Genomic DNA, 23779 nt, shown 5'->3' on the forward strand with positions numbered 1-23779 from the left:
CCTGGACACAGGAGTGATAGTGCCGGTGCCTCTGGCTCAGAGAGGCAGGGGGTACTATTCAACGATGTTCCTAGTTCTGAAACCGAATGGGTCTTCCCGGACCATTCTCAACCTCAAGTCTTTGAACAAATTTGTGAAAGTTTCCAAATTCCGTACAAGGCGGCTACGTGGTCCTCAGTGAGCACGTTCATAAGGTTCTATGCCTTCGATACTTCCGCCTCCCAGGATGCTTCCTTTGGATGCCGGGTTCTTGTGCCCGCTACAGTGCGTCCCCTCCCATAAGGGACTGCTTTAGGACATCCCCGATATTATTCCCTGGGGAATACCAGTGTGCCCCGCTACAGAAAAGGAGATTTATGGTTCGAATGCAGTAGCAGGTAAAAGAGACGACAACAGTTAGTAGCCACATACAACCACATTCTCATGACAGGAGAAGGTATTAGCGGCTAATGCCATACAAACCCAAAGAAGCAAAGTGCATCAGAGTGGGCACCCTGTGGAATCCAGTGTAACTCGCAGAAAGAGATTTAACAAAGGAGAAGGTATCAGCGGCTAATGCCATACAAACCCAAAGAAGCAAAGTGCATCAGGGTGGGCACCCTGTGGAATCCAGTGTGCCTCGCAGAAAGAGATTTAACGTGCTCACTGAGGACCACGCCTTGTACGGAATTTGGAAACTTTCACAAATTTTACCTGCTACTGTTAACAAAACTTACCTTTGTTAAATCTCTTTCTGCGAGGTACAATGGATTCCACAGGGCGCCCACCCTGATGCACTTTGCTTCTTTGGGTTTGTATGGCATTAGCCGCTGATACCTTCTCCTGTCATGAGAATGTGGTTGTATGTGGCTACTAACTGTTGTTGTCTCTTTTACCTGCTACTGCATTGGACTAGTTGACAAAACTGAGCTCCAGTTCCTGGAGGCGTGGATATAGAGGAGGCGACGCTATGCATCTTGGGAACAGTAAAAGCTTTTAGCCTGTTGGTGCCTCAGATCAAGATCCAACTCTACTCCCGATGTTATTCCCTGTGGATTCCAGTGTACCTCGCAGAAAGAGATTTAACAAAGGTAAGTTCTTACCATAAATCTCCTTTATTTATCACTATTCTTTTCTTCTTTGTCTAGCGTACCATCTGCGTCCTCCGTGAAGGAAAGGTATGTAGATCATTATAACATATCATATTATAGAATACGGAAAAAGCATGTCCAAGTACAAATGTTGTGATTAAGCATTAGATATAGTTTAAACTTTACATTATTATTCTTTTCTTTTGTTTAGTATAACACCTGATGCCGCCCTGCCGGAGAGGTATATATATCATTATAATATATCATATTATAGAATATAGAAAAAGCATATTTGCAAATCTATGTACAAATTTTATCCTTGAGCATCCAATAAAGTTGTAACTTTTTATTATTATTATTCTTTTCCTCTATGTCTAGTACACCATCTGCGTCCTCCAAGCAGGAGAGGTATGTATATCATATAACATATCCTATTATAGAATATAGAAAAAGCATATCTATGTTTGTAAGTGAAAATGTGCTTGTACTTCAGATAAAGTTTAAACTTTTTATTATTATTCTTTTCCTTTTAGTATAACATCTGTTGCCGCCCTGCCGGAGAGGTATGTATATCATTATAACATGTTATATTATAGAATATAACAAGAGTTTCTACTTATCTATGTACAAATATGCTTGTGCATCAAATATAGTTTAAACGTATTATTATTATTCTTTTCCTCTATGTCTAGTACATCATCTGCGTCCTCCGAGCAGGAGAGGTATGTATATCATTATAATATATCATATTATAGAATATAGAAAAAGCATATCTACATTTGTAAGTGAAAATGTTGTGCTTGTGCATTAGATGTAGTTTAATCTTTTTATGATTATTCTTTTCCTCTGTGTAGTATAACACCTGACGCCGCCCTGCCGGAGAGGTATGTATATCATTATAACATATTGTATTATAGAAAAAACATATCTACGTACTGTAGCTATGTATAAATGTTGTGTTTGAGCATCAGATGTAGTTTAAACTTATTATTTTTCTTTTCCTCTATGTTTAGTACACCACCTGCATCCTCCGAGCAGGAGAGGTATTTATATCATTATAACATGTCATAACATATCGTATTATAGAATATAGAAAAAGCATATCTTTGTAAGTGAAAATGTGCTTGTGCAGTAGATGTAGTTTTAACTTTTTATGATTATTCTTTTCCTCTGTGTAGTATAAGACCTGACGCCACCCTGCCGGAAAGGTATGTATGTCATTATAACATATTATATTATAGAAAAACACATATCTACGTAGCTATGTATAAATGTTGTGCTTAAGCATCAGATGTAGTTTAAACTTATTATTCTTCTTTTCCTCTATATCTAGTACACCATCTGCGTCCTCCGAGCAGGAGAGGTATGTATATCATTATAACATAACATATATTATAAAATATAGAAAAAGCATATCTACGTACAAATGTAATTAAGCATCAGATATAGTTTAAACTTTTTATGATTATTCTTTTCCTCTGTGTAGTATAACATCTGACGCCGCCCTGCCGGAGAGGTATGTATGTCATTATAGCATATTGTATTATAGAAAAGGCATATCTACGTAGCTATGTATAAATGTGCTTGAGCATCAGATGTAGTTTAAGCTTATTATTATTCTTTTCCTTTGTGCAGTATAACATCTGAAGCCGCCCTGCCGGAGAGGTATGTATATCATTATAGCATATTATATTACTGAAAAAGCATATCTATGTAGCTATGTATAAATGTGCTTGAGCATCAGATGTAGTTTAAACTTATTATTCTTCTTTTCCTCTATGTCTAGTATACATTATATTACTGAAAAAGCATATCTATGTAGCTATGTATAAATGTGCTTGAGCATCAAATGTAGTTTAAACTTATTATTCTTCTTTTCCTCTATGTCTAGTATACCACCTGCGTCCTCCGAGCAGGAGAGGTATGTATATCATTATAACATATCATATTATATAATATAGAAAAAGCATGTCTATGTTTGTAAGTGAAAATGTTGTTCTTGAGCATCAGATGTAGTTTAAACTTATTATTCTTTTCCTCTATGTCTAGTACACCATCCTCGTCCTCCGAGCAGGAGAGGTATGTATATCATTATAACATATCATATTATAAAATATAGAAAAAGCATATCTACATATAAATGTGATTAAGCATCAGATATAGTTTAAACTTTTTATGATTATTCTTTTCCTCTGTGTAGTATAACATCTGATGCCGCCCTGCCGGAGAGGTATGTATATCATTATAACATATTATATTACAGAAAAAGCATATCTACGTAACTATGTATAAATGTGCGTGAGCATCAGATGTAATTTAAAGTTATAATTCTTCTTTTCCTCTATTTTTAGTACACCACCTGCGTCCTCCAAGCAGGAGAGGTATGTATATCATTATAACATATCCTATTATAGAATATAGAAAAAGCATATCTACGTTTGTAAGTGAAAATGTGCTTGTACATCAGATGTAATTTAAACTTTTTATAATTATTCTTTTCCTCTTTGTAGTATAACACCTGACGCTGCCCTGCCAGAGAGGTATGTATTTCATTATAACATGTTATATTATAGAATATAAAAAAAGCGTTTACTTATGTATGTGCAAATTTGCTTGTGCATCAAATATAGTTTAAACTTATTATTATTATTATTATTGTTATTATTATTATTATTATTATTATTATTCTTTTCCTCTATGACTAGTACATCGTCTGCGTCCTCTGAGCAGGAGAGGTATGTATATCATTATAACATATCATATTCTAGAATATAGAAAAAGCATATCTATGTACAAATACAATTACACATCAGATATAGTTTAAACTTTTTATTATTATCTTTTTCCGCTGTGTAGTATAACATCTGACGCCGCCCTGCCGGAGAGGTATGTATATCATTATAACATTGTATTACAGAAAAAGCATATCTACATAGCTATGTATAAATGTGCTTGAGCATCAGATGTAGTTTAAACTTATTATTCTTCTTTTCCTCTATGTCTAGTATACCACCTGCGTCTTCCGAGCAGGAGAGGTATGTATATCATTATTACATATCGTATTATAGAATATAGAAAAAACATATCTACGTTTGTAAGTGAAAATGTTGTGTTTGTGCATCAGATGTAGTTTCAACTTTTTATGATTATTATTCTCCTCTGTGTAGTATAACACCTGCCGCCGCCCTGCCGCAGAGGTATGTATATCATTATAACATATTGTATTATAGAAAAAGCATATCTACGTAGCTATGTATAAATGTGCTTGAGCATCAGATGTAGTTTAAACTTATTCTTCTTCTTTTCCTTTATGACTAGTACACCATCTGCGTCCTCTGACCAGGAGAGGTATGTATATCATTATAACATATATTATAGAACATAGAAAAGGCATATCTACGTACAAATGTGATTAAGCATCAGATATAGTTTAAACTTTTTATTATTATTCTTTTCCTCTGTGCAGTATAACATCTGAAGCCGCCCTGCCGGAGAGGTATGTATATCATTATAACATATTATATTACAGAAAAAGCATATCTACTTAGCTATGTTTAAATGTACTTAAGCATCAGATGTAGTTTAAACTTGTTATTATTATTTTCCTCTGTCTAGTACACCACCTGTGTCCTCCGAGCAGGAGAGGTATGTATATCATTATAGCATATTGTATTAAAGAATATAGACAAATCATAACTACATTTGTAAGTAAAAATGTTGTGCTTGTTCATCAGATGTAGTTTAAACTTATGATTACTCTTTCCCTCTTTGTAGTATAACACCTGACGCTGCCCTGCCGGAGAGGTATGTATATCATTACATAACATATTATAGAATATAGAAAAAGCGTATCTGCAAATCTATGTACAAACATTATGCTTGAGCATCAGATATAGTTGTAACTTATTAATATTCTTTTCCTCTATGTCTAGTACACCATCTGCGTCCTCCGAGCAGGACAGGTATTTATATCATTATAACATATATTATAGAATATAGAAAAAGTGTATCTACATATCTATGTACATATGTTGTGCATCAGATATGGTTTCAACATTTGATAAATCTTTTTCTCCTTTGTTTAGTATAACATCTGACGCCGCTCTGCTGGAGAGGTATGTATATGAGTATAAAATATAGAAAAAGCGTATCTTCATCTCTATGTGTAAATGTTGTGCTTGCACATCAGATATAGTTTAAACATTTGATAATTCTTTTCCTCTCTGTAGTATAACACCTGACTCTGCCCAGCTGGAGATGTATGTATACCATTATAACATATTATATTATAGAGTACCGAAAAAGTGTATCTATATATCTACTTGCAAATGTGCGTGTTAATCAGATATAGTTTAAACATTTGATATTTCTTCTTTTCCTCTTTTTAGTATAACATTTTATGCTGCCCTGCCGGAGATGTAAGTATACCATTATATCATATTATAGAATATAGGAAAAGTATATCTACAAATCTATGTACAAATGCTGTGCTTCAGACATAGTTTAAACTTTTTATTATTATTCTTTTTTCTGTGTAGAATACCATCTGCGTCCTCTGTGCAGGAGGGGTATGTATAACATTATAACATATCATATTATAGAATATAGCTAAAGTGTATCTTCATATCTCTGTGCAGATGTGCTTGTGCATCAGATAAAGTTAAAAAATGTGATAATTATTGTTCTTTTGCCTCTGTTTAGTCTAACATCTGACGCTGTCCAGACAGAGAGGTATGTATATCATTATATCATATTATGGAATATAGAAAAAGCTACAACTACTGTAGCAATACATCAAGTTTAAAATGTTACCCTTAAAATGAAAATGTGCCCCCTCACTGATTATGTGCGGAATGAACATGCCCCCACATACTGTAAACCTCAGCACATGTCACCGCTAGCAGCTAATCTAGCAGACTTACATATGGCTCTACATAGCAGCATTACTACATTTACTGGTAAGGGATTATGGGCCAAATGTACCAATGGTTAAAAGACCAATTGCTGATAATTTGGTGTCTCACTGGTGATCGGGCATTTTATTTCCCAAATTCAAAAAAGCTTTCTGCTGTAAATGGGACGTTTTAGCTGCATATAGTTATTGCTACACCATTACTATACCAGTATATTTACTAGCAGGATATAAAGTATGTAGCAGCAAAGTGATATCATAAATGCTCTGTGACTGTCTAGTTTACGATAAGTTGCAAAGGTCACAAAACAATAATTGCCATTGGTGACTGTCAGTAATGCAGCATGAAGAGCCCTATTGCTGGGGAAAAAAGGTGTTCTCTGCCATGATAGAGCTTTGTTTTACCCTATCCACTATAGCTTAGTTTCTCAAACTCTGTCCTCAAGACCCCAACCAGTGCATGTTTTCCAGGTCTCTTCCTCACAGAACCACAAGTTGAATAATTAGCTTCACCTGTGGGTCTTATAAAATGTGTCAGTTAGTAATGAGTACATCTGTGCACCTGCTAGGTGACCCGAAAAATGTGACCTGTGTCGGTGACTGAGTTTGAGAACCACCGCAGTAAAGGGTTAATGGTAACACTTCTCTCACTGCTGATAATACGTGTTGCTGTTCTGAATATTATTTAAAACATGCTTTTTTTATTGGACCAGTCAGTCCCAGGCACCAGAACTTAGTGTGTTTTTTATGTGTTTTTTTTTTTTTTTTCAGAAAGCCTAGGCGATTCTCACGCCGCTGGTGGCAGAGGCAGTGCCTCAAGTGAGTAGTAACCCTGATTATAATCCCTTCTCATTTCCACATTACACTATTTTAAGGGTTCATTTACATTGAAGTGGTGGTGACAGGAGCATTACCAGAGATTTCACCCTGATTAATATAAGCTGTGAAAGGAACGTGAATCTCTGACAATGCCTCAAAGTGACTGTTTCTAGGCATGTGATGGTATCTAAATGCTCATTCTTTTCCCTTGTAGATACTTATGCTGCTGTTTTAAAGCACCTGGGATTTATGGCCAATAAGGTAAGCAGACAGGAGGCTGACAGGGGTCGGTCACATTACAGGACAGTGTGGTACTGGTGCTCGTTACCACAGGGACATTGTAGAGTCGGTGCTGCCTCCTCAGATTGCCTTTAGGGATATTTATGGTGTTCTGGCAAGTTATGGACTTTACACCCATGGCATGAAGCCATTACACAGTGAGAGCCAGAATAATGGGGGCTGCGGTCACTATAGGATGTATAATGTGACCGCACATCTCCTGCGTGTAAGGTACATCCATATCTCCTCACCTGGGAGAACAGAGGATACTTGGCCAAATCTGGGTTATCTACATCCAAAACCTCACATTTGTCACCTGAAAACAAGACAAAAAAAAATCATTCAGCTTTATTCTGTGAGGCTAGAATCAGGAACGTATGTCGCTATAGGGGTAACATGCCCTTGGCAGGATAGGATTTAGGAGAGGCCTTGGTATGGGAGTACAAGAAAATCCGGTGACTGCAGAGCATACGGCATAGGCAGACCATGCTATATTGTGTAGACAGGTAGTACTGTGTAGGTGATGCTGGATTAGTAGGTGATATAAGGGGCCAGTGATATAACGTGTGCTGCATATGACGTCAGAGCCTCATTATCCAGCAGTCACAGCCATGCACACTGTGATCAGACACCAGCCCTATTACTGCTGGGATCACCTGTGTAGCTGCTTATTCAATAAATATCTCTTTCCACAATACTGGCTGTCCTGTCACTTTTTGAACACCTTACTCAGACAGTGATGTCATTTTTGTGACCAATGTGCCACACATTTTGTGATTTATGCAAAACTTGTATTAAAAAAAAAGTAAAAAAATTTGGTAACAGACTTCAGAGGACAATCTGCTTTCTCTGTCAGCCACTAGGGGACCCTGTCACAACTTCAAGACTGGGAGCTGGCACTTTAAATAATTAAGAAGTGAAACAGGCCCCTCCCCCTCTATCCCCCATCATCCCTCAGTTTTGAATTTGTGCCGAGGGAGCCGGTCACTGCTGACTGAGCTCCTGCTCAGTTATATTACTTTACTTTTATTTCAATTTACTTTTTGTCTTCTTTCTTGGGACTTAGGGGGACATTTACTAAGCAGTGATAAGAGCAGAGAAGTGAGCCAGTAGAGAATTTGCCCATGGCAACCAATCAGCCCTGAAGTAACATCTATAATTTGCATACTATAGAATGATACAGAGCTGCTGATTGGTTGATGGGGCCACTTCTCCACTGGCTCACTTCTCCACTCTTATCAATGCTTAGTAAATGTCCCCCTTAGTTCACTTAGCCTCAGGAACCCTTCGCCACTTATCCAGAGAATTGGGCTCCAGGTCACAGACCAGCAGCAAGCTGCACAGAAGGACAGCGCTTAACCAGAGAAGCACTGTTCCTCCCAACACAGCCACATCCTGAGGCTCCGGTTTGGTGAGTGAGCCTCTTTGCAGGCACAGCGGCTGGCCTCCATCCCCTCCTCTGCCCGGTCACACTGTCTCCGACAGCGGCGGGACTCCCACTGCACTACCGCGCTGACAGACATAGCGCGGCAGCGTGGGGAAATAGTGCGCGCCTGCTCATCTCTCCAGCCACGGCGTTGTGGTCTTCCTGCACTGCCACACTGACAGTACACAGCACGGCAGTGTGGGAGAAGAGTGCAGTGACCGCTTCCAGTTTGTCCTCCTCGCCCCGCTGTGTCTGGTCCGCGACGTGGCGCAGCGACGTGGGTGGAATGCGTGGTATGTATGTAGTAGCCATCTCCTTGCACTGCCGTGCTGACATTACACAGTGCTGCAGTGTTTATCAGCATTAAACACAAACTTAATCTGGAACTGGATAGATAGTCCAGCCCTCTAGTGCAGTAAGGCTAAAGTCTAGTTTATAGAGGGGGAGGAGGACATGAGCTTATTGTTTAATTGAGGCATCCACTCAAAATGGTGGAGACCTGGTGAGATGGGTGCCTCTGCATAGGGGAAGGGGGCAGAGTTGGCGGCTTTTCAACCTGTCGGTCAATCTCCTTCCTCAGCTAGGCAGCTCATTAATGGCAACCGTTGTTTCTCTCCTCAGGAATCTGCACTGTAGAGCGGAGACACATTGCTACAGACTGACAGAAACTTAAAAGCCTGAACAAACTGCAGGCTGAGGGGGTTTAGAATAGGGGAGTTGGTCAAATGCCTCCCTCTATCCTTCTGACTTTCCTCTTTCTCTATATTATTGAGAGTGATGGTGGAAAATTGTAGGTGTCTCTACAATGGCAGGCAAGGGACCAGTGAATAAGGCCTCACAAAAATTGTTCTTCTGTGCGAAGTGTAACAAAAAAAGCTCACATGGACGATTCCTCCCTGTGTTAGGCATGTACTTTGGAGATTACGTTAGTTAACCCGTCCCAAGATGCTAAATTTCCCCCCTGGGCGGTAGCGCTAACAGGAACCATCTCACAATTACATATTGAGGTGGCTGCTTTACGGAATACTCATGAGATGGTTAGGGAGATTCCTCAAAGTGATGTACCTTCTATTGCTAATGAACCACCTTGGGTGTCAGGATTAGCCAGGTCGGTAGAGGGTCTCACAAAATGCTTGGACTCATCCAGTAAACAGCCGCAGACAGCGTCCAAGGCTAAGAAACGTCCAGTTCCCTTAATTCTTCACTCCGATGAATCTGGAGAAGACCTTCCCTCTCAGGACGAAGCTGAGGGCGATTGTGAGTTGGGTGAAATTACCGATGCAGATGACAAAGTTCTACCTGAGCCTTCTCATGGGGTTGAAACTCTTATTTTAGCTATAATTTTGAACAATTCCAATACTACAACACCGGAGTCGCCAGATACCACGTTATTTGGTAGAAAACACCATTCTTCGGTCATGTATCCTGTTTCAAAGAAGCTGGATGATCAGCTGATGGAGTCTTGGAAAAACCTGGACAAGCAATTTGAGATGCCCAAAAGATTCCTTAGTATTTATCAGTTTCCATCGGCTTTGACGGATAAATGGGAGAAGTCACCTCGAGTGGACTCCTCTCTTTCCAGGTTGTCAAAGAAACTTCTTTGAAAGACACTTCTGACAGGAAGTTGGACACCATGTTGAAGTCCACCTATTCGGCCACTGGGGTTGCACTTAGACCAACCTTGGTGAGCTCCTGGGTGAACAAGGCAGTGGAGCATTGGGCCACTAAGTTGGTTAGAGATTTGCAAGTGGGAGTTCCGTTAGAAGACGTAGTTATCCTAGAGGAACATATTAAAGAATTAGCTATATACTTAGGAGAACCGACTAGAGATATTGGACAAGTTAACTCAGGGATCTCGGCAGCAACTATTGCAGCCAGAAGAGCCCTTTGGCTGAGGTCATGGCAAGTAGAAACGGAGTCAAAAATGGCGGCGGAGGCTCTCCCATTTACAGGTGACATTCTTTTTGGAAAAGAACTAGACACGTTAATTCTACAAGCTACGGGTGGTAAATCTGCCTTCTTACTGACCCTTCCACCACCATCTAAACGCTCTTATACTGGAACCTCCTTTTGATCCTTCAATTCCACTCAACCTTTTAGAGGATGTGGAAGAGCTACACCCTTGCGAGGTAGAGGTCGCAGCAAGCAACCAGTCGCTGCTCGTCATCAAGACCCAAAGCCTACAGAAAAGACCGTGGCATGACAGTCTCCCTTCCAACCGGGGCCCAGGTACGGTGGGAGCACGGCTTCGAAATTTTCAGGATGCCTAGTTTAAAATTTCATACAATGCGTGGATTCGCAACATCATCTACCAAGGGTACAAGTTAGATTTTGAAGTTTTACCGCCAAAGAAATATTTTACAACAAGTCTTCCCATCCTTTTGGACAAACGTTTAGCCCTTCAAGGTGCAGTACAGACCTTAGTAGAATCAGCTGTGCTAATGCCCTTACTACTGAGTCAACGGGAAAGGGTTACTATTCCAATCTTTTTGAAGTTCCGAAACCAGACGGTACGGTAAGACCAATCCTGAACCTGAAATCATTAAATCAGTTTCTGTCTTATTACTGGTTCAAGATGGAGTCGCTCAACTCAATAATTTCGAACCTGGAACCCAAGGAATTCATGATATCTCTAGACATCAAGGATGTACAGTATATCTCATTCTGATCTGGGAACCTCACCAAGTGTTTCTCAGGTTCATGATTCAACAGGATCATTTTCAGTTCAGAGCCTTACCATTCCTACTGTCCACAGCACTCAGAGGGGGATATTCAATTGTTTGAAAAGTCAGTAGGATGTTGTTTTTTTCTCATATAACAGACACCCAACTGACTTTTCAAATATTTGAATTCCCCCCAATGTGTTTACCAAGGTCATATTCAGTGATGATTGCTCACCTCAGATCATTGGGAATCGCAATAATACCATACCTAGACGACCTCCTTCTCAAGGCTCCATCCTATCTCATTCACCAGGAGCATGCTCTATTAACATACAATGTGTTGATAGAACATGAATGGATGATCAGTTTTTGGAAATCCAACCTTCAGCCATCACAGCATCTCCAGTTTCTTGGTGTGATCCTGGACACCAGTTTACAGAGAGTTTTTCTGCCACAAGACAAAGCTCTGAGTATACAGAAACTGGTCCGGGCTGTTCTCAAGCCACGACTGGTATCAGTCCATTTACAGTATGCATTCGTCTGCTTGGGAAGATGGTAGCTGTATTCAAAACTCTGGAGTTCAGGCATTTTCATTCATGTCCTTTCCAGCTGGACCTGTTACATCAATGGTTGTGGTTGCATCTACACGTACAACACTTAGTTCGTCTAACTCCGGAGACACGACTTTTTGGTGGCTCCAGCTGCACAATCTCACTGCAGGCAGGCAGTTCGGTGTGTGGGACTGGACGCTCCTTACAACAGATGCCAGCCTCAGGGGATGGGCTACGGTTGTGTTGGACTCCCATATTTAGGGCCACTGGTCTCCACAAGAATTGCTGTTGCCAATAAATGTGTTGGAACTGAGAGTGAGCTACAATGTGCTGGTACATTCTTCGATCCAAGGCGGTAAAAGTTAAATCGGACAACGTGACTGCTGTAGCGTACGTAAACAAACAAGGCGGAACTCAGTCGACAGGCAATGCGAGAGGTGTCACGTATTCTCAAATGGGCAGAACGCAATGCAGTAATTCTTTCGGCTGTATTTATTCCAGGAGTGGACAATTGGGAAGCAGACTACCTCAGCTGTCAGGATCTACATCCAGGAGAAAGGGCACTTTACCCAGAGGTGTTAAATGATCTGATATAAAGCTGGGGGTGTCCAGACGTGGATCTCATGGCATCCTGTCTCAGTCATCAGCTTCCAAGATACATCTCCAGATCCCGGGATCCTCATGTGAAAGCTGTGGACGCTCTGGCCATGCCATGGCCATAAATCCTAGTTTATGTGTTTCCTCTGTTCCCTCTATTGTCTCGAATGCTCAAGAGAATCAAATGGGAGTCAATCACGGTGATCCTGGTGGCACCAGATTGGCCTCAGAGGGCTTGGTATTCAGACCTGCGCTTTCTTCTAGCGGACGATCCTTGATCTATTCTCTGCATCCGGATTTTCTCAAACAAGGGCCTTTCGTGCATCCAGATTTACCACGGCTACGTTTAACGTGATGGCTATTGAGGCAGACATCCTGAAAAGGAATTCCGGAATGTGTGATCCCCACAATGTTGCAGGCACGAAAACCAGTTACGGCAGCTCATTACCATCGCATTTGGCGATCCTATATAGCTTTGTGTGATCGCCGATGATTTCCATCGGATTCTTTTCGTCTCTCACAGTTCTTAGTGCTTCTTCAAACAGGATTGGATTCCGGACTTCGTCTAGGATGCCTGAAGGTTCTGGTATCTGCTTTATCTTTTTTTTTCAGAAACGCCTAGCACTCCTGACGTATGTGCAAACCTTTCTACAAGGGGTTCTATGGGTACAACCTTCGTTTGTTCCACTTACAGCTCCTTGGGATCTAAATCTGGTGATGGAATTTCTACAGTCAACCTGTTTTGAACCTTTGGAAGAAGCTGACCTTCGATATGTTACTTGGAAGACTGCTTTACAACTAGCTATAGCTTCAGCTCGGAGAGTTTCTGAATTAAGTGCCTTGTGTTGCAGACCCCCTTTTTTATTTTTCATCCTGATCGGGCGATGTTGAGAACACATGCTTCTTTCCTTCCCAAGGTCGTGTCTGCTTTTCACATCAATCATCCTATTGTGGTACCATCTTTGCAGGACGATTTTGGGACACCTTCTACTCTGGATGTAGTGAGAACCTTGAAGATTTACGTAGAGCGGACTACACCTTTCAGGAAGTCTGATGCTTTATTTGTTCTTTATGATGTCCCTCGTCGCGGGTGGCCTGCTACTAAGCAGACCTTGGCCTGCTGGATTAAGTTGACTGTTCATCAGGCCTATCTCCAACAGTCTAGACAACCGCCAGTATCCATTGCTGCCCACTCGCGTTCAGTTGGGTCTTCGTGGACCGCTCCGCTAGTAGTGGGGCTACCACGTCTCAACTCTGTCGTGCAGCCACTTGATCCAGTATTCATACATTTGCTAAATTCTACAAGTGTGATGCTTTTGCGGTTTCATCTTCACGGTTTGACCGTCTTATTTTGCAAGGTCCTCAGCGATCTTCCGCCCAGAAGCGAAACTTTGGGACATCCCCACAGTCTTGAAGTTGTGCCAGTGTCCCCTAGTAGCTGACAGAAAAAGGAGGATTTTGGTACTTACCGATAAATCCCTTTTTTGGAAGCCATAGGGGACACTGGCCACCCGCCCGTCACTGTTCTCTTGCCTTTCTTGTTCTGTTGTGTTTAATTGTTATATGCTCTCTTCCCTCGTATAGTTTCTGTTCTCTTGTTCCCGTCTCCTCTCGGCTAATTCAAAACTGAGGGATGATGGGGTATAGAGGGGGAGGAGAGTGTGTCACTTCTTAGATTATTTAAAGTGCCAGCTCCCTGTAAGCCACCGTCATCACCCCACAGTCTTGAAGTTGTGCCAGTGTCCCCTATGGCTTCTGAAAAAGGGATTCATAGGTAAGTACCAAAATCCTCCTTTCTTACAGACTCTGGCCCATAGTGACATGATAGCATTGGTGTTCATTCTGAGTTGTTCGCTCCCTAGCAGTTTGTAGCAGTCATTCAAACGCTATGCCACCGCCCACTGGGAGTATATTTTAGCTTAGCAGAAGTGCGAACGAAAGGATCGCAGAGAGGCTACAAAAAAAAATGTGCAGTTTCAGAGTAGCTTCAGACCTACTCAGCGCTTGCGATCACTTCAGACTATTAAGTTCCTGTTTTGATGTCACGAACATGCCCTGCGTTCTCCCAGCCACGCCTGCGTTTTTCCTGGCACGCCTGCATTTTTTCTAACACTCCCTGAAAACGCTCAGTTGACACCCAGAAATGCCCACTTCCTGTTAATCACTCTGCGGCCAGCAGTGCGACTGAAATGCTTTGCTAGACCTTATGTGAAACTGCATCAGCCGTTGTGAAAGAACGTTGCGCGTGTGCATTGCGCCACATACGCATGCGCAGAAGTACCGCTTTTTTGCCGGAACGCTGCGCTGCGATCGAAAACAGCTAGCGAACAACTCGGAATGACCCCCATAGTGCGGTGATGGCACATTCCTGTTGTGAGTCTCCCATTCCCCCACATCCCAATGTGCTGTACTGAGATCTGGTTACTGAGAGCTCCGTGACATGTATATGGAGCCAGCGTGTGATGTGTGTGCTGTGACATGCCGCGTTATACTGCTGGAAGTGGCCAGTCGAGGATGGGGAGACTGTGGCCATATAGGCAGGCACGTGGTCCACAACAATACACAGGTAGCATACGATGTTTAACAGTGCTCAACTGGTATAAAGGGGGCTAATGTGTGCACCACCACCAGCCTGAACCATTGATGCAAGGCAGGAGGGATACATGGATTGACGTTTACTCAAAGTTCACCGTGACTTACGTTCTAAGATGCTCTTCTGGGTATGACTGTTGTAACACGTGGTCATTTGTGTTACTGTAGCCTTACTGCCGGCTTGAATCAGTCGGGCCGTTCTCTTCTCACCTCTCTACATAAGTTGGTGCACAGAACAGACGATCACTGGATGCTTTTTGTTTTGCTCACTGTTCTCTGTAAACTTTAGATACTGTTGTGCATGAAAGCCCCAGGAGATTGCCAGTCTGGAACCAACAATCATCCTACGGTCAAAGTCACTCAGATCAGATTTCTACCCAGTAATTGGCCTGAGCAACAACTGAACCTCCTGACCATGTGTGCATTCTTTTATGCATTGAATGACTGCTACATAAATGGCTGATTAGATAATTGCATTAATGGGTAAGTGTACTAGTGTGCCTAATTGCCCATTGAGGTGTATATTTCTTTAATACATATTTAATTTTATAATAAGTAAACATACCTGAAGAGACCTTGCATCATATGTGACTACAGTAATCTACAATGCAAAATGATATATGTTAACTACATTATATGGAATTCCAGGAACCTCAGGCTTTATACAGATGAGCCGTTTACACTTATATCTTCCATCTGGTTTAGTTTATATATCTGGCAGGCGAATAACTCTCTTGAGTTCTCAGATTGGTTGACTCGCTCCAAGTTCTCCGATTGACTGACTCAGCTCCGAGTTCTCTGATTGGCTGACTCAGCTCCGGGACCTGTGTTAGTTGCGCTCACCTCTTGCATTTCATATCTATATATAGGGGAAGCAAAAACAGATGAAACACACCACAGCTTTCTTACAGTTCTGTAACGCTGACTCCGGGATTCTCCTGTACATGGACGTAGCTGTCAGAGGACTAGCATCCCTGAGGTGGACTGGATTATTCAATATGACCCCCACCAGATGATCCCAAGTTGACTCCACTAGCTCTGAGAAGGTGACATTGTGCATTGGAGTTCTTTATGGATCTGGTCTTGGGTTGTGGAATTTACCCCCTTCTCGCTGCTCATCCATCGGGTTGGCAGGACGGCGCGGGGGATTGATGTAAAGGGCCACTGCTGATTCTGAGGCCAGAGGAGCTGGGATTTCTGCATCACCTAAAGCAGGCTAAGGTGGGCGCTCTTGGTGCATCTTGTATGTTCGGTGGCCCCTTGCGTGTCTGGGTTTGCGTGCGCATGTTTACACCCCTGTGCTGCAGAGTCACCGCTGACAGCGTCTGTTTCTGTTCCAGGTACCTCTGAGTGAGTTTGAATTCTCCTGGAGTAAAATCTCAGACATCCAATCTCAGGTACATTTTTACTTTTACTGTTTTGCTCTGTAAACTGAGATTTCATCCATCTGTAATCTGTAAAATATATTATTACAAACAGCGGAAGATTGAAATATTTGTTTTAAATCCAGTGTTTGGAAAGTGTGTGCTATAAGTAAGAACTCGTCAGTTTTGTGTGTAAATTACCAGTGAATATCTGTTCGCATAAGTGTCATATAATTAAACCATGCTTAAAACTGAGACTTTAATAGAATAATCAGACCCCCAGAAGTGTTGGAAATCTCAGTCACTTTACAGAACATATTCTTAATAATCCTCTATTTCCTTTTTACTCTGCGTGGCAATGGGAGGCTGAGTTATCACTTAGCGGAAGGGTAGCGATGGGAGGCTGAGTTATCATTTAGCGGAAGGGTGGCGATGGGAGGCTGAGTTATCACTTAGTGGAAGGGTGGCAATGGGAGGCCGAGTTATCACTTAGCGGAAGGGTGACGATGGGAGGCTGAATTATCACTTAGAGGAAGGGTGGCGATGGGAAGCTGAGTTATCACTTAGAGGAAGGGTGGCAATGGGAGGCCAGGTTATCACTTAGAGGAAGGGTGGCGATGGGAGGCCAGGTTATCACTTAGAGGAAGGGTGGCGATGGGAGGCCAGGTTATCACTTAGAGGAAGGGTGGTGATGGGAGGCCAGGTTATCACTTAGCGGAAGGGTGGCAATGGGAGGCCAGGTTATCACTTAGCGGAAGGGTTGCGATGGGAGGCCAGGTTATCACTTGGAGGAAGGGTGGCGATGGGTGCCAGGTTATCACTTAGCGGGAGGGTGGCGATAGGAGGCTGAGTTATCACTTAGCGGAAGGGTGGCGATGGGAGGCCAGGTTATCACTTAGCGGAAGGGTGGCAATGGGAGGCCAGGTTATCACTTAGTGGAAGGGTGGGGATGGGAGGCTGAGTTATCACTTAGAGGAAGGGTGGTGATGGGAGGAGAGGTTATCACTTAGTGGAAGGGTGGCGATGGGAGGCCAGGTTATCACTTAGTGGAAGGGTGGGGATGGGAGGCTGAGTTATCACTTAGAGGAAGGGTGGTGATGGGAGGAGAGGTTATCACTTAGCGGAAGGGTGGCGATGGGAGGCCAGGTTATCACTTAGTGGAAGGGTGGCGATGGGAGGCCAGGTTATCACTTAGTGGAAGGGTGGCGATGGGAGGCCAGGTTATCACTTAGTGGAAGGGTGGCAATGGGAGGCCAGGTTATCACTTAGTGGAAGGGTGGGGATGGGAGGCCAGGTTATCACTTAGTGGAAGGGTGGCGATGGGAGGCCAGGTTATCACTTAGTGGAAGGGTGGCGATGGGAGGCCAGGTTATCACTTAGTGGAAGGGTGGCAATGGGAGGCCAGGTTATCACTTAGTGGAAGGGTGGGGATGGGAGGCTGAGTTATCACTTAGTGGAAGGGTGGCGATGGGAGGCCAGGTTATCACTTAGTGGAAGGGTGGCGATGGGAGGCCAGGTTATCACTTAGTGGAAGGGTGGGGATGGGAGGCTGAGTTATCACTTAGCGGAAGGGTGGTGATGGGAGGCCAGGTTATCACTTAGTGGAAGGGTGGCGATGGGAGGCCAGGTTATCACTTAGTGGAAGGGTGGGGATGGGAGGCTGAGTTATCACTTAGTGGAAGGGTGGCGATGGGAGGCCAGGTTATCAGTTAGTGGAAGGGTGGCGATGGGAGGCCAGGTTATCACTTAGCGGAAGGGTATGTAGTCCCAATGGAGGGCTGTTTTAGTGACCTCTCACATGTACGGACCATGTAGCAAATGGGTCTTTAACCTGTGGCCCTCCAGCTGTTGTGGAACTACACATCCCAGCATGCCCTGCTCAGTTTTAGCATGCCTTAATAGCAATACTGTGGCAGGGCATGCTGGGATGTGCAGTTCCACAGCAGCTGGAGGGCGGCAGGTTGAAGACTCATGGTGTAGCTGGAGTGTTCAGTTCTCCTCGGATGATTGTGATGTCTCTCTGTTCCAGCTGGAGAAACTAATAGAAAAGAATCACTATCTGCACAAGTCGGCCCAGGAAGCCTACAAAGCCTATATCTGATCCTACAACTCCCACTCGCACAAGCAGATATTCCACGTGAACACACTGGACCTGTTCAAGGTCTGCCTGTCCTTCGTCTTCCTGATCCCACCATATGCTGACCTCAGTATCCTTTGTCAGAGTACAGATATTAGTGATGTGATGTCACTGCTCAGTGTCATGGCGACGTTTCTGATGTACATACTACATAATATTATAGACGGGAGGGGGGGTGTCAATGTTTGGTCACAGCCGCTGGTTTGGGGTGACGGCTCCTGTCAGGTAAGACGCGGCTGAGCTGGATGATGCTTTATGAGATTGCCAGTTTCTTTGCCTTAACCCAATGTTCCCAGATGTGAGCAGCAGCGGAGGAAGGAGGATCCAGAAACGAGGCGGTGGGGGCGGCTTTGGCTACCAGAACATTTCCTTAATAACCCTCTATTTCCTTTTTACTCTGGGTGGCGATGGGAGGCTGAGTTATCACTTAGTGGAAGGGTGGCAATGGGAGGCCATGTTATCACTTAGAGGAAGGGTGGCGATGGGAGGCCATGTTATCACTTAGAGGAAGGGTGGCGATGGTAGTCCATATTATCACTTAGAGGAAGGGTGGCAATGGGAGGCCATGTTATCACTTAGAAGAAGGGTGGCGATGGGAGGCCATGTTATCATTTAGAGGAAGGGTGGCGATGGTAGTCCATATTATCACTTAGAGGAAGGGTGGCAATGGGAGGCCATGTTATCACTTAGAAGAAGGGTGGCGATGGGAGGCCATGTTATCACTTAGAGGAAGGGTGGCGATGGGAGGCCATGTTATCATTTAGAGGAAGGGTGGCGATGGGAGGCCATATTATCACTTAGAGGAAGGGTGGCAATGGGAGGCCATGTTATCACTTAGAGGAAGGGTGGCGATGGGAGGCCATGTTATCATTTAGAGGAAGGGTGGCGATGGGAGGCCATATTATCACTTAGAGGAAGGGTGGCAATGGGAGGCCATGTTATCACTTAGAAGAAGGGTGGCGATGGGAGGCCATGTTATCACTTAGAAGAAGGGTGGCGATGGGAGGCCATGTTATCACTTAGAGGAAGGGTGGCGATGGGAGGCCATGTTATCATTTAGAGGAAGGGTGGCGATGGTAGTCCATATTATCACTTAGAGGAAGGGTGGCAATGGGAGGCCATGTTATCACTTAGAAGAAGGGTGGCGATGGGAGGCCATGTTATCACTTAGAAGAAGGGTGGCGATGGGAGGCCATGTTATCACTTAGAAGAAGGGTGGCGATGGGAGGCTGGGTTATCACTTAGCTGAAGGGTGGCGATGGGAGGTCGAGTTTTCACTTAGCTAAAGGGTGGCAATGGGAGGCCAGGTTATCACTTAGTGGAAGGGTGGCAATGGGAGGCCAGGTTATCACTTAGTGGAAGGGTGGCGATGGGAGGCCAGGTTTTCACTTAGCGGAAGGGTGGTGATGGAAGGCCAGGTTATCATTTAGCGGAAAGTTATGTAGTCCCAATGGAGGGCTGTTTTAGTGACCTCACATGTACGGACCGTGTAGCTCATGGGAAGAGGGTCCAGAAACGAGGTGGTGGGGGTGGCTTTGGCTACCAGAACTCCAAACGTCTTCAGAAAGCCAAGATCTTCAAACACATTAACAAGGGCGGTCGGAGCCAGGGGCGTCAGTTCACCTGCTGATTATCTCCGAAGATTTTATGATACGAACCCTCCACCTGATGATTCTCCTTTTACAGTAAAGTTGTATTTTTTCAGAGAACTGTTATTGGCATTTGTTAGACGTCCCTTGTAAACTGGGCCGAAACCAAACTAATGATTGTATCGGGCTCTGAGCACCCGTTGCCGTTCTGATTGTGTTTCACTCAGAGTAGTTTATTCCCCTTCCCACACCTAAAGTCCTCCATATCTAGTGGACTTAGGAGGTCATTCCGAGTTGTTCGCTCGCAAGGCGATTTTAGCAGAGTTGCTCACGCTAAGCCGCCGCCTACTGGGAGTGAATCTTAGCATCTTAAAATTGCGAACGACGTATTCGCAATATTGCGATTACACACCTCGTAGCAGTTTCTGAGTAGCTTCAGACTTACTCGGCATCTGCGATCAGTTCAGTGCTTGTCGTTCCTGGTTTGACGTCACAAACACACCCAGCGTTCGCCCAGACACTCCTCCGTTTCTCCGGCCACTCCTGCGTTTTTTCCGGACACGGTAGCGTTTTTTCCCACACGCCCATAAAACGGCCTGTTTCCGCCCAGTAACACCCATTTCCTGTCAATCACACTACGATCGCCTGAGCGAAGAAAAAGCCGTGAGTAAAAATCCAAACTTCATAGCAAATTTACTTGGCGCAGTCGCAGTGCGGACATTGCGCATGCGCACTAAGCGGAAAAACGCTGCGATGCGAAGAAATTTTCCGAGCGAACGACTCGGAATGACCTCCTTAGTTCATAAGTTTAGGTTGGTAAATGTAAGGTAATTCAGGACTAATCCCTTATTACATTTAGCTCAGCGACATCTACAGCCGTTGATACCCATTCATAGGAAATGGTGGACAACGTGCTTATTTTGTGATCGAATTCTCAGATCTAGGCCGTGTTCAGGGGATGAATGAGAAAATCACCATGACTAGGGATGTCAAGAACAGAACCACTTGTTCCCTAAGTACTGAAGACCTGCAGATGGGGAAGATCTCAGTGACCTCAGATAACTGATGGATGGGTGATAACCACAGGCGTGCGCAGAGACTGACTGGAGGGTGCCGCTCCGGACTCCCCCCCCCTCCACGGCATTATAGTGATCTCTCGCCTCCCCTGTCCTGGATATAGACTGCTCACCTGGTCCGCTCACCTGGGCCGCCCAGGTGAGCAGTTTATATCCAGGACAGGGGAGGTGAGAGAACACTATAATGCCGTGGAGGGGGGGAAGTCCGGAGCGGCACCCGCCAGTCAGTCTCTGCGCACGCCTGTGGTGATAACTCAGTGCAGGGTTATACGCTGACCCCTGTAGACGGGACCCTTGAACGCAATATATGGGGAGTTGGATCCGGGCCCCTGGTGTCACCTACGTATTATACCTTTCAGGAAACCACTTATATTGGGAAGGATTGTACATTCCACTCCTGTTTGTTTGGTTTCCTCCACGCCAGAGTTTACATACATGTACATATATATAGGTATATTACATGTCTGTGACACGCAGATGTTATATGATCTAATCCAGCGCAGAATAAAGTCTTATGTTACGTGTTCACCTATGGTATTATTCATCTTACTATAGCTCATGTCTTGTGCAGTGACCACACGGTCATATCTACATTTTATAGCCGCTGTCCAATTTCAGTATATAAATATTCTGTAAATAACCACCTGCGGTATGTACTAAGTAGTCACCCTACAGCAGGGGTATTCCACATGCGGCACTACTGTGGAACTACACATCCCAGCATGTCCTGCCACAGTTTTGCAATTAGGGCATGCTAAGACACTGGCAGGGCATGCTTGGATATGTAGTTCCACACCAGCTGGAGAGCCGCATCGTGAATACCCCTGCCCCCTCTGGTGGTGATATAAACTGCAGCCCTTTCCTGCACATTCCTATCACAGGCTTCTGCCCCGGGGGGTAGGAGATGTACAGAGCAGGGTACATGGCGATACAGAATTACATTTGTAGGAGGACCATGTCCACTTTCCACCAAAAGACCAGCAGTTCTGGAATCTCCAGGAAAGTCCCGATATTACCTGATGCCGTTGTCCTTGTTTTCTGTGATGATACATATAGAATTATTACTAGTAAGTTGGTTGGAGGGCTCAGTAAGATAGTTCTCTCCTTTCTCAATGTGGTTTGGGATCGGGGGAGACTATAGTACCCTGAAACGTCGGTAGCAATTCTGTGTATCTTCATAGTAAATGTGGGTGTAGACTATACCCCCCATCTGTATGTATAACGAGGGCTGATATAAAAGTACATTTATTAGGAAGATGGGGCCAATTATGTCACTGAAGTCATTAAAAGATCCGATTGGTAGATCAGACCTTCAGCATCGATGGTTTTATCCTGTGATGTTATTTAGTGATATAGCAGCTGCTGCTAAACCCACCGCTGGACATAGCTACAGCCGCGCAGCACAAACTGCGCGCACATAATAACGGGTCACAGCGTACCCTGCTATGTCAGGAGGTGGAGAAAATATCTGGATTTTCTAGAGAAATGTTACATAGTCCGTTTTGGCCAAATCACTTTATGAATTAGTACATAGTATTATTTGGGGACAGGAAATTAATTGATTTATCCGTCATCTCATCTACTTATGTGGTCACCAGTCTATGGGCTCAATTCAATTAAGAGTGAGTTTGTATGATGAAACCCGCGTATATCACACACCTGCACACACCTGAGGAATGTGAGCTCCAATTAGAAGTGTGACTTCACAGTACATGTGGGGAGATTGCAGATCGTGTCTACATAACGCACACTGGGGCAGATGTATTAAGCCTGGAGAAGTGATAAGTGCAAGGTGATAACGCACCAGCCAGTCAGCTCCAATATGTAAACTGACAGTTAGGAGCTGATTGGCTGGTGCGTTATCACCTTGCACTTATCACTGCTTTATCACTTCTCCAGGTTTAATACATCTGCCCCAACAGGAGAAGTGCATGAAAGTGCAGAAACCATCCTGGACCCCAAGAAGGTGACAGCTGAGATAGCAGGACCACAGAGAAGCTGTTAGTGGCGGCTATAAGGAAACTACCGCAGGTTATTAAGGTGCTGGATGGATGATTTCTGATCTTTTTAGTAATGGATGAAAAATGTTATGGAACGTTATTCTGCAAACTGCAGTATTTCCTCAGAATAAGCAACGCGAGTTTACAATTGACCTCCAAATTCAGTTTGAGAACGGCTCCCAGGACCTCCGACCCCTCCATCTAATTATTCATTCTGGCAGTCACCCAATGTAACAATGCTGGGGTATAGAGTGGATCCAGGAATGCAGACACTTATATCTGATCTCCTCCCCCTCTGTACCTGCCTCAGCTTAGTGCCCACGTTGTGATATACCAGCAGTGTAAGACAAAGCGCCTGATATAATTCCCTTCTCAGCATCTTGAGAACATAGTTAGCCAGGTGGGTCTCACACAGGTTCTTACCACGTTCTCCCCTTCCGAGTGAAGACGCAGTGCGGTGGGAATAGCTTCTGATGAGACATGCTGTGCCTCCTCCAGTTCAGGTCCACCACCATTTTCCTGCCTATTCTCCTTTCTCTTACGTCCTAGAGGATACTGGGGTCCACATTAGTACCATGGGGAATAGACGGGTCCACTAGGAGCCTTGGGCACTTTAAGAAATCAATAGTGTGCACTGACTACTCCCTCTATGCCCCTCCTACCAGACTCAGTTTAGAAAATGTGCCCCAGGAGCCGGTCACGCT

General features: G+C 44.0%; 1 protein-coding gene and 3 long non-coding RNA genes across 4 annotated transcripts; all 4 read left to right on the top strand.

Moving 5' to 3' along the window:
* The first annotated feature begins 1446 nt into the window (after positions 1 to 1446).
* LOC134943215 (uncharacterized) lies at positions 1447 to 2113 on the top strand. The gene is made up of 5 exons (XR_010181429.1): positions 1447 to 1478; positions 1604 to 1633; positions 1763 to 1792; positions 1925 to 1954; positions 2084 to 2113. It is a non-coding gene; the product is annotated as an uncharacterized LOC134943215 (long non-coding RNA).
* A 1004-nt stretch (positions 2114 to 3117) lies between these two features.
* LOC134943216 (uncharacterized) lies at positions 3118 to 3610 on the top strand. The gene is made up of 4 exons (XR_010181430.1): positions 3118 to 3149; positions 3271 to 3300; positions 3422 to 3451; positions 3581 to 3610. It is a non-coding gene; the product is annotated as an uncharacterized LOC134943216 (long non-coding RNA).
* Positions 3611 to 3767: 157 nt separating this feature from the next.
* Positions 3768 to 5278, top strand: LOC134943369 (uncharacterized). Its single transcript, XM_063932256.1, has 11 exons — positions 3768 to 3805; positions 3927 to 3956; positions 4076 to 4105; positions 4238 to 4267; positions 4389 to 4418; positions 4537 to 4566; positions 4686 to 4715; positions 4845 to 4874; positions 5003 to 5032; positions 5156 to 5185; positions 5260 to 5278. The coding sequence occupies exons 1-11, from the start codon at positions 3768 to 3770 to the stop codon at positions 5276 to 5278; spliced, it is 327 nt and encodes a 108-aa protein (XP_063788326.1).
* Positions 5279 to 5293: 15 nt separating this feature from the next.
* On the top strand, positions 5294 to 21070 carry LOC134943217 (uncharacterized). Its single transcript, XR_010181431.1, has 11 exons — positions 5294 to 5329; positions 5459 to 5488; positions 5609 to 5638; positions 5772 to 5801; positions 6754 to 6801; positions 7016 to 7062; positions 15199 to 15392; positions 15779 to 16130; positions 16250 to 16306; positions 18303 to 18480; positions 18707 to 21070. It is a non-coding gene; the product is annotated as an uncharacterized LOC134943217 (long non-coding RNA).
* The last annotated feature ends 2709 nt before the right edge of the window (positions 21071 to 23779 follow it).

The sequence above is a fragment of the Pseudophryne corroboree genome, chromosome 7, assembly GCF_028390025.1.
Source record: "Pseudophryne corroboree isolate aPseCor3 chromosome 7, aPseCor3.hap2, whole genome shotgun sequence".
In the NCBI taxonomy this organism is placed as follows: Eukaryota; Metazoa; Chordata; class Amphibia; order Anura; family Myobatrachidae; genus Pseudophryne; species Pseudophryne corroboree.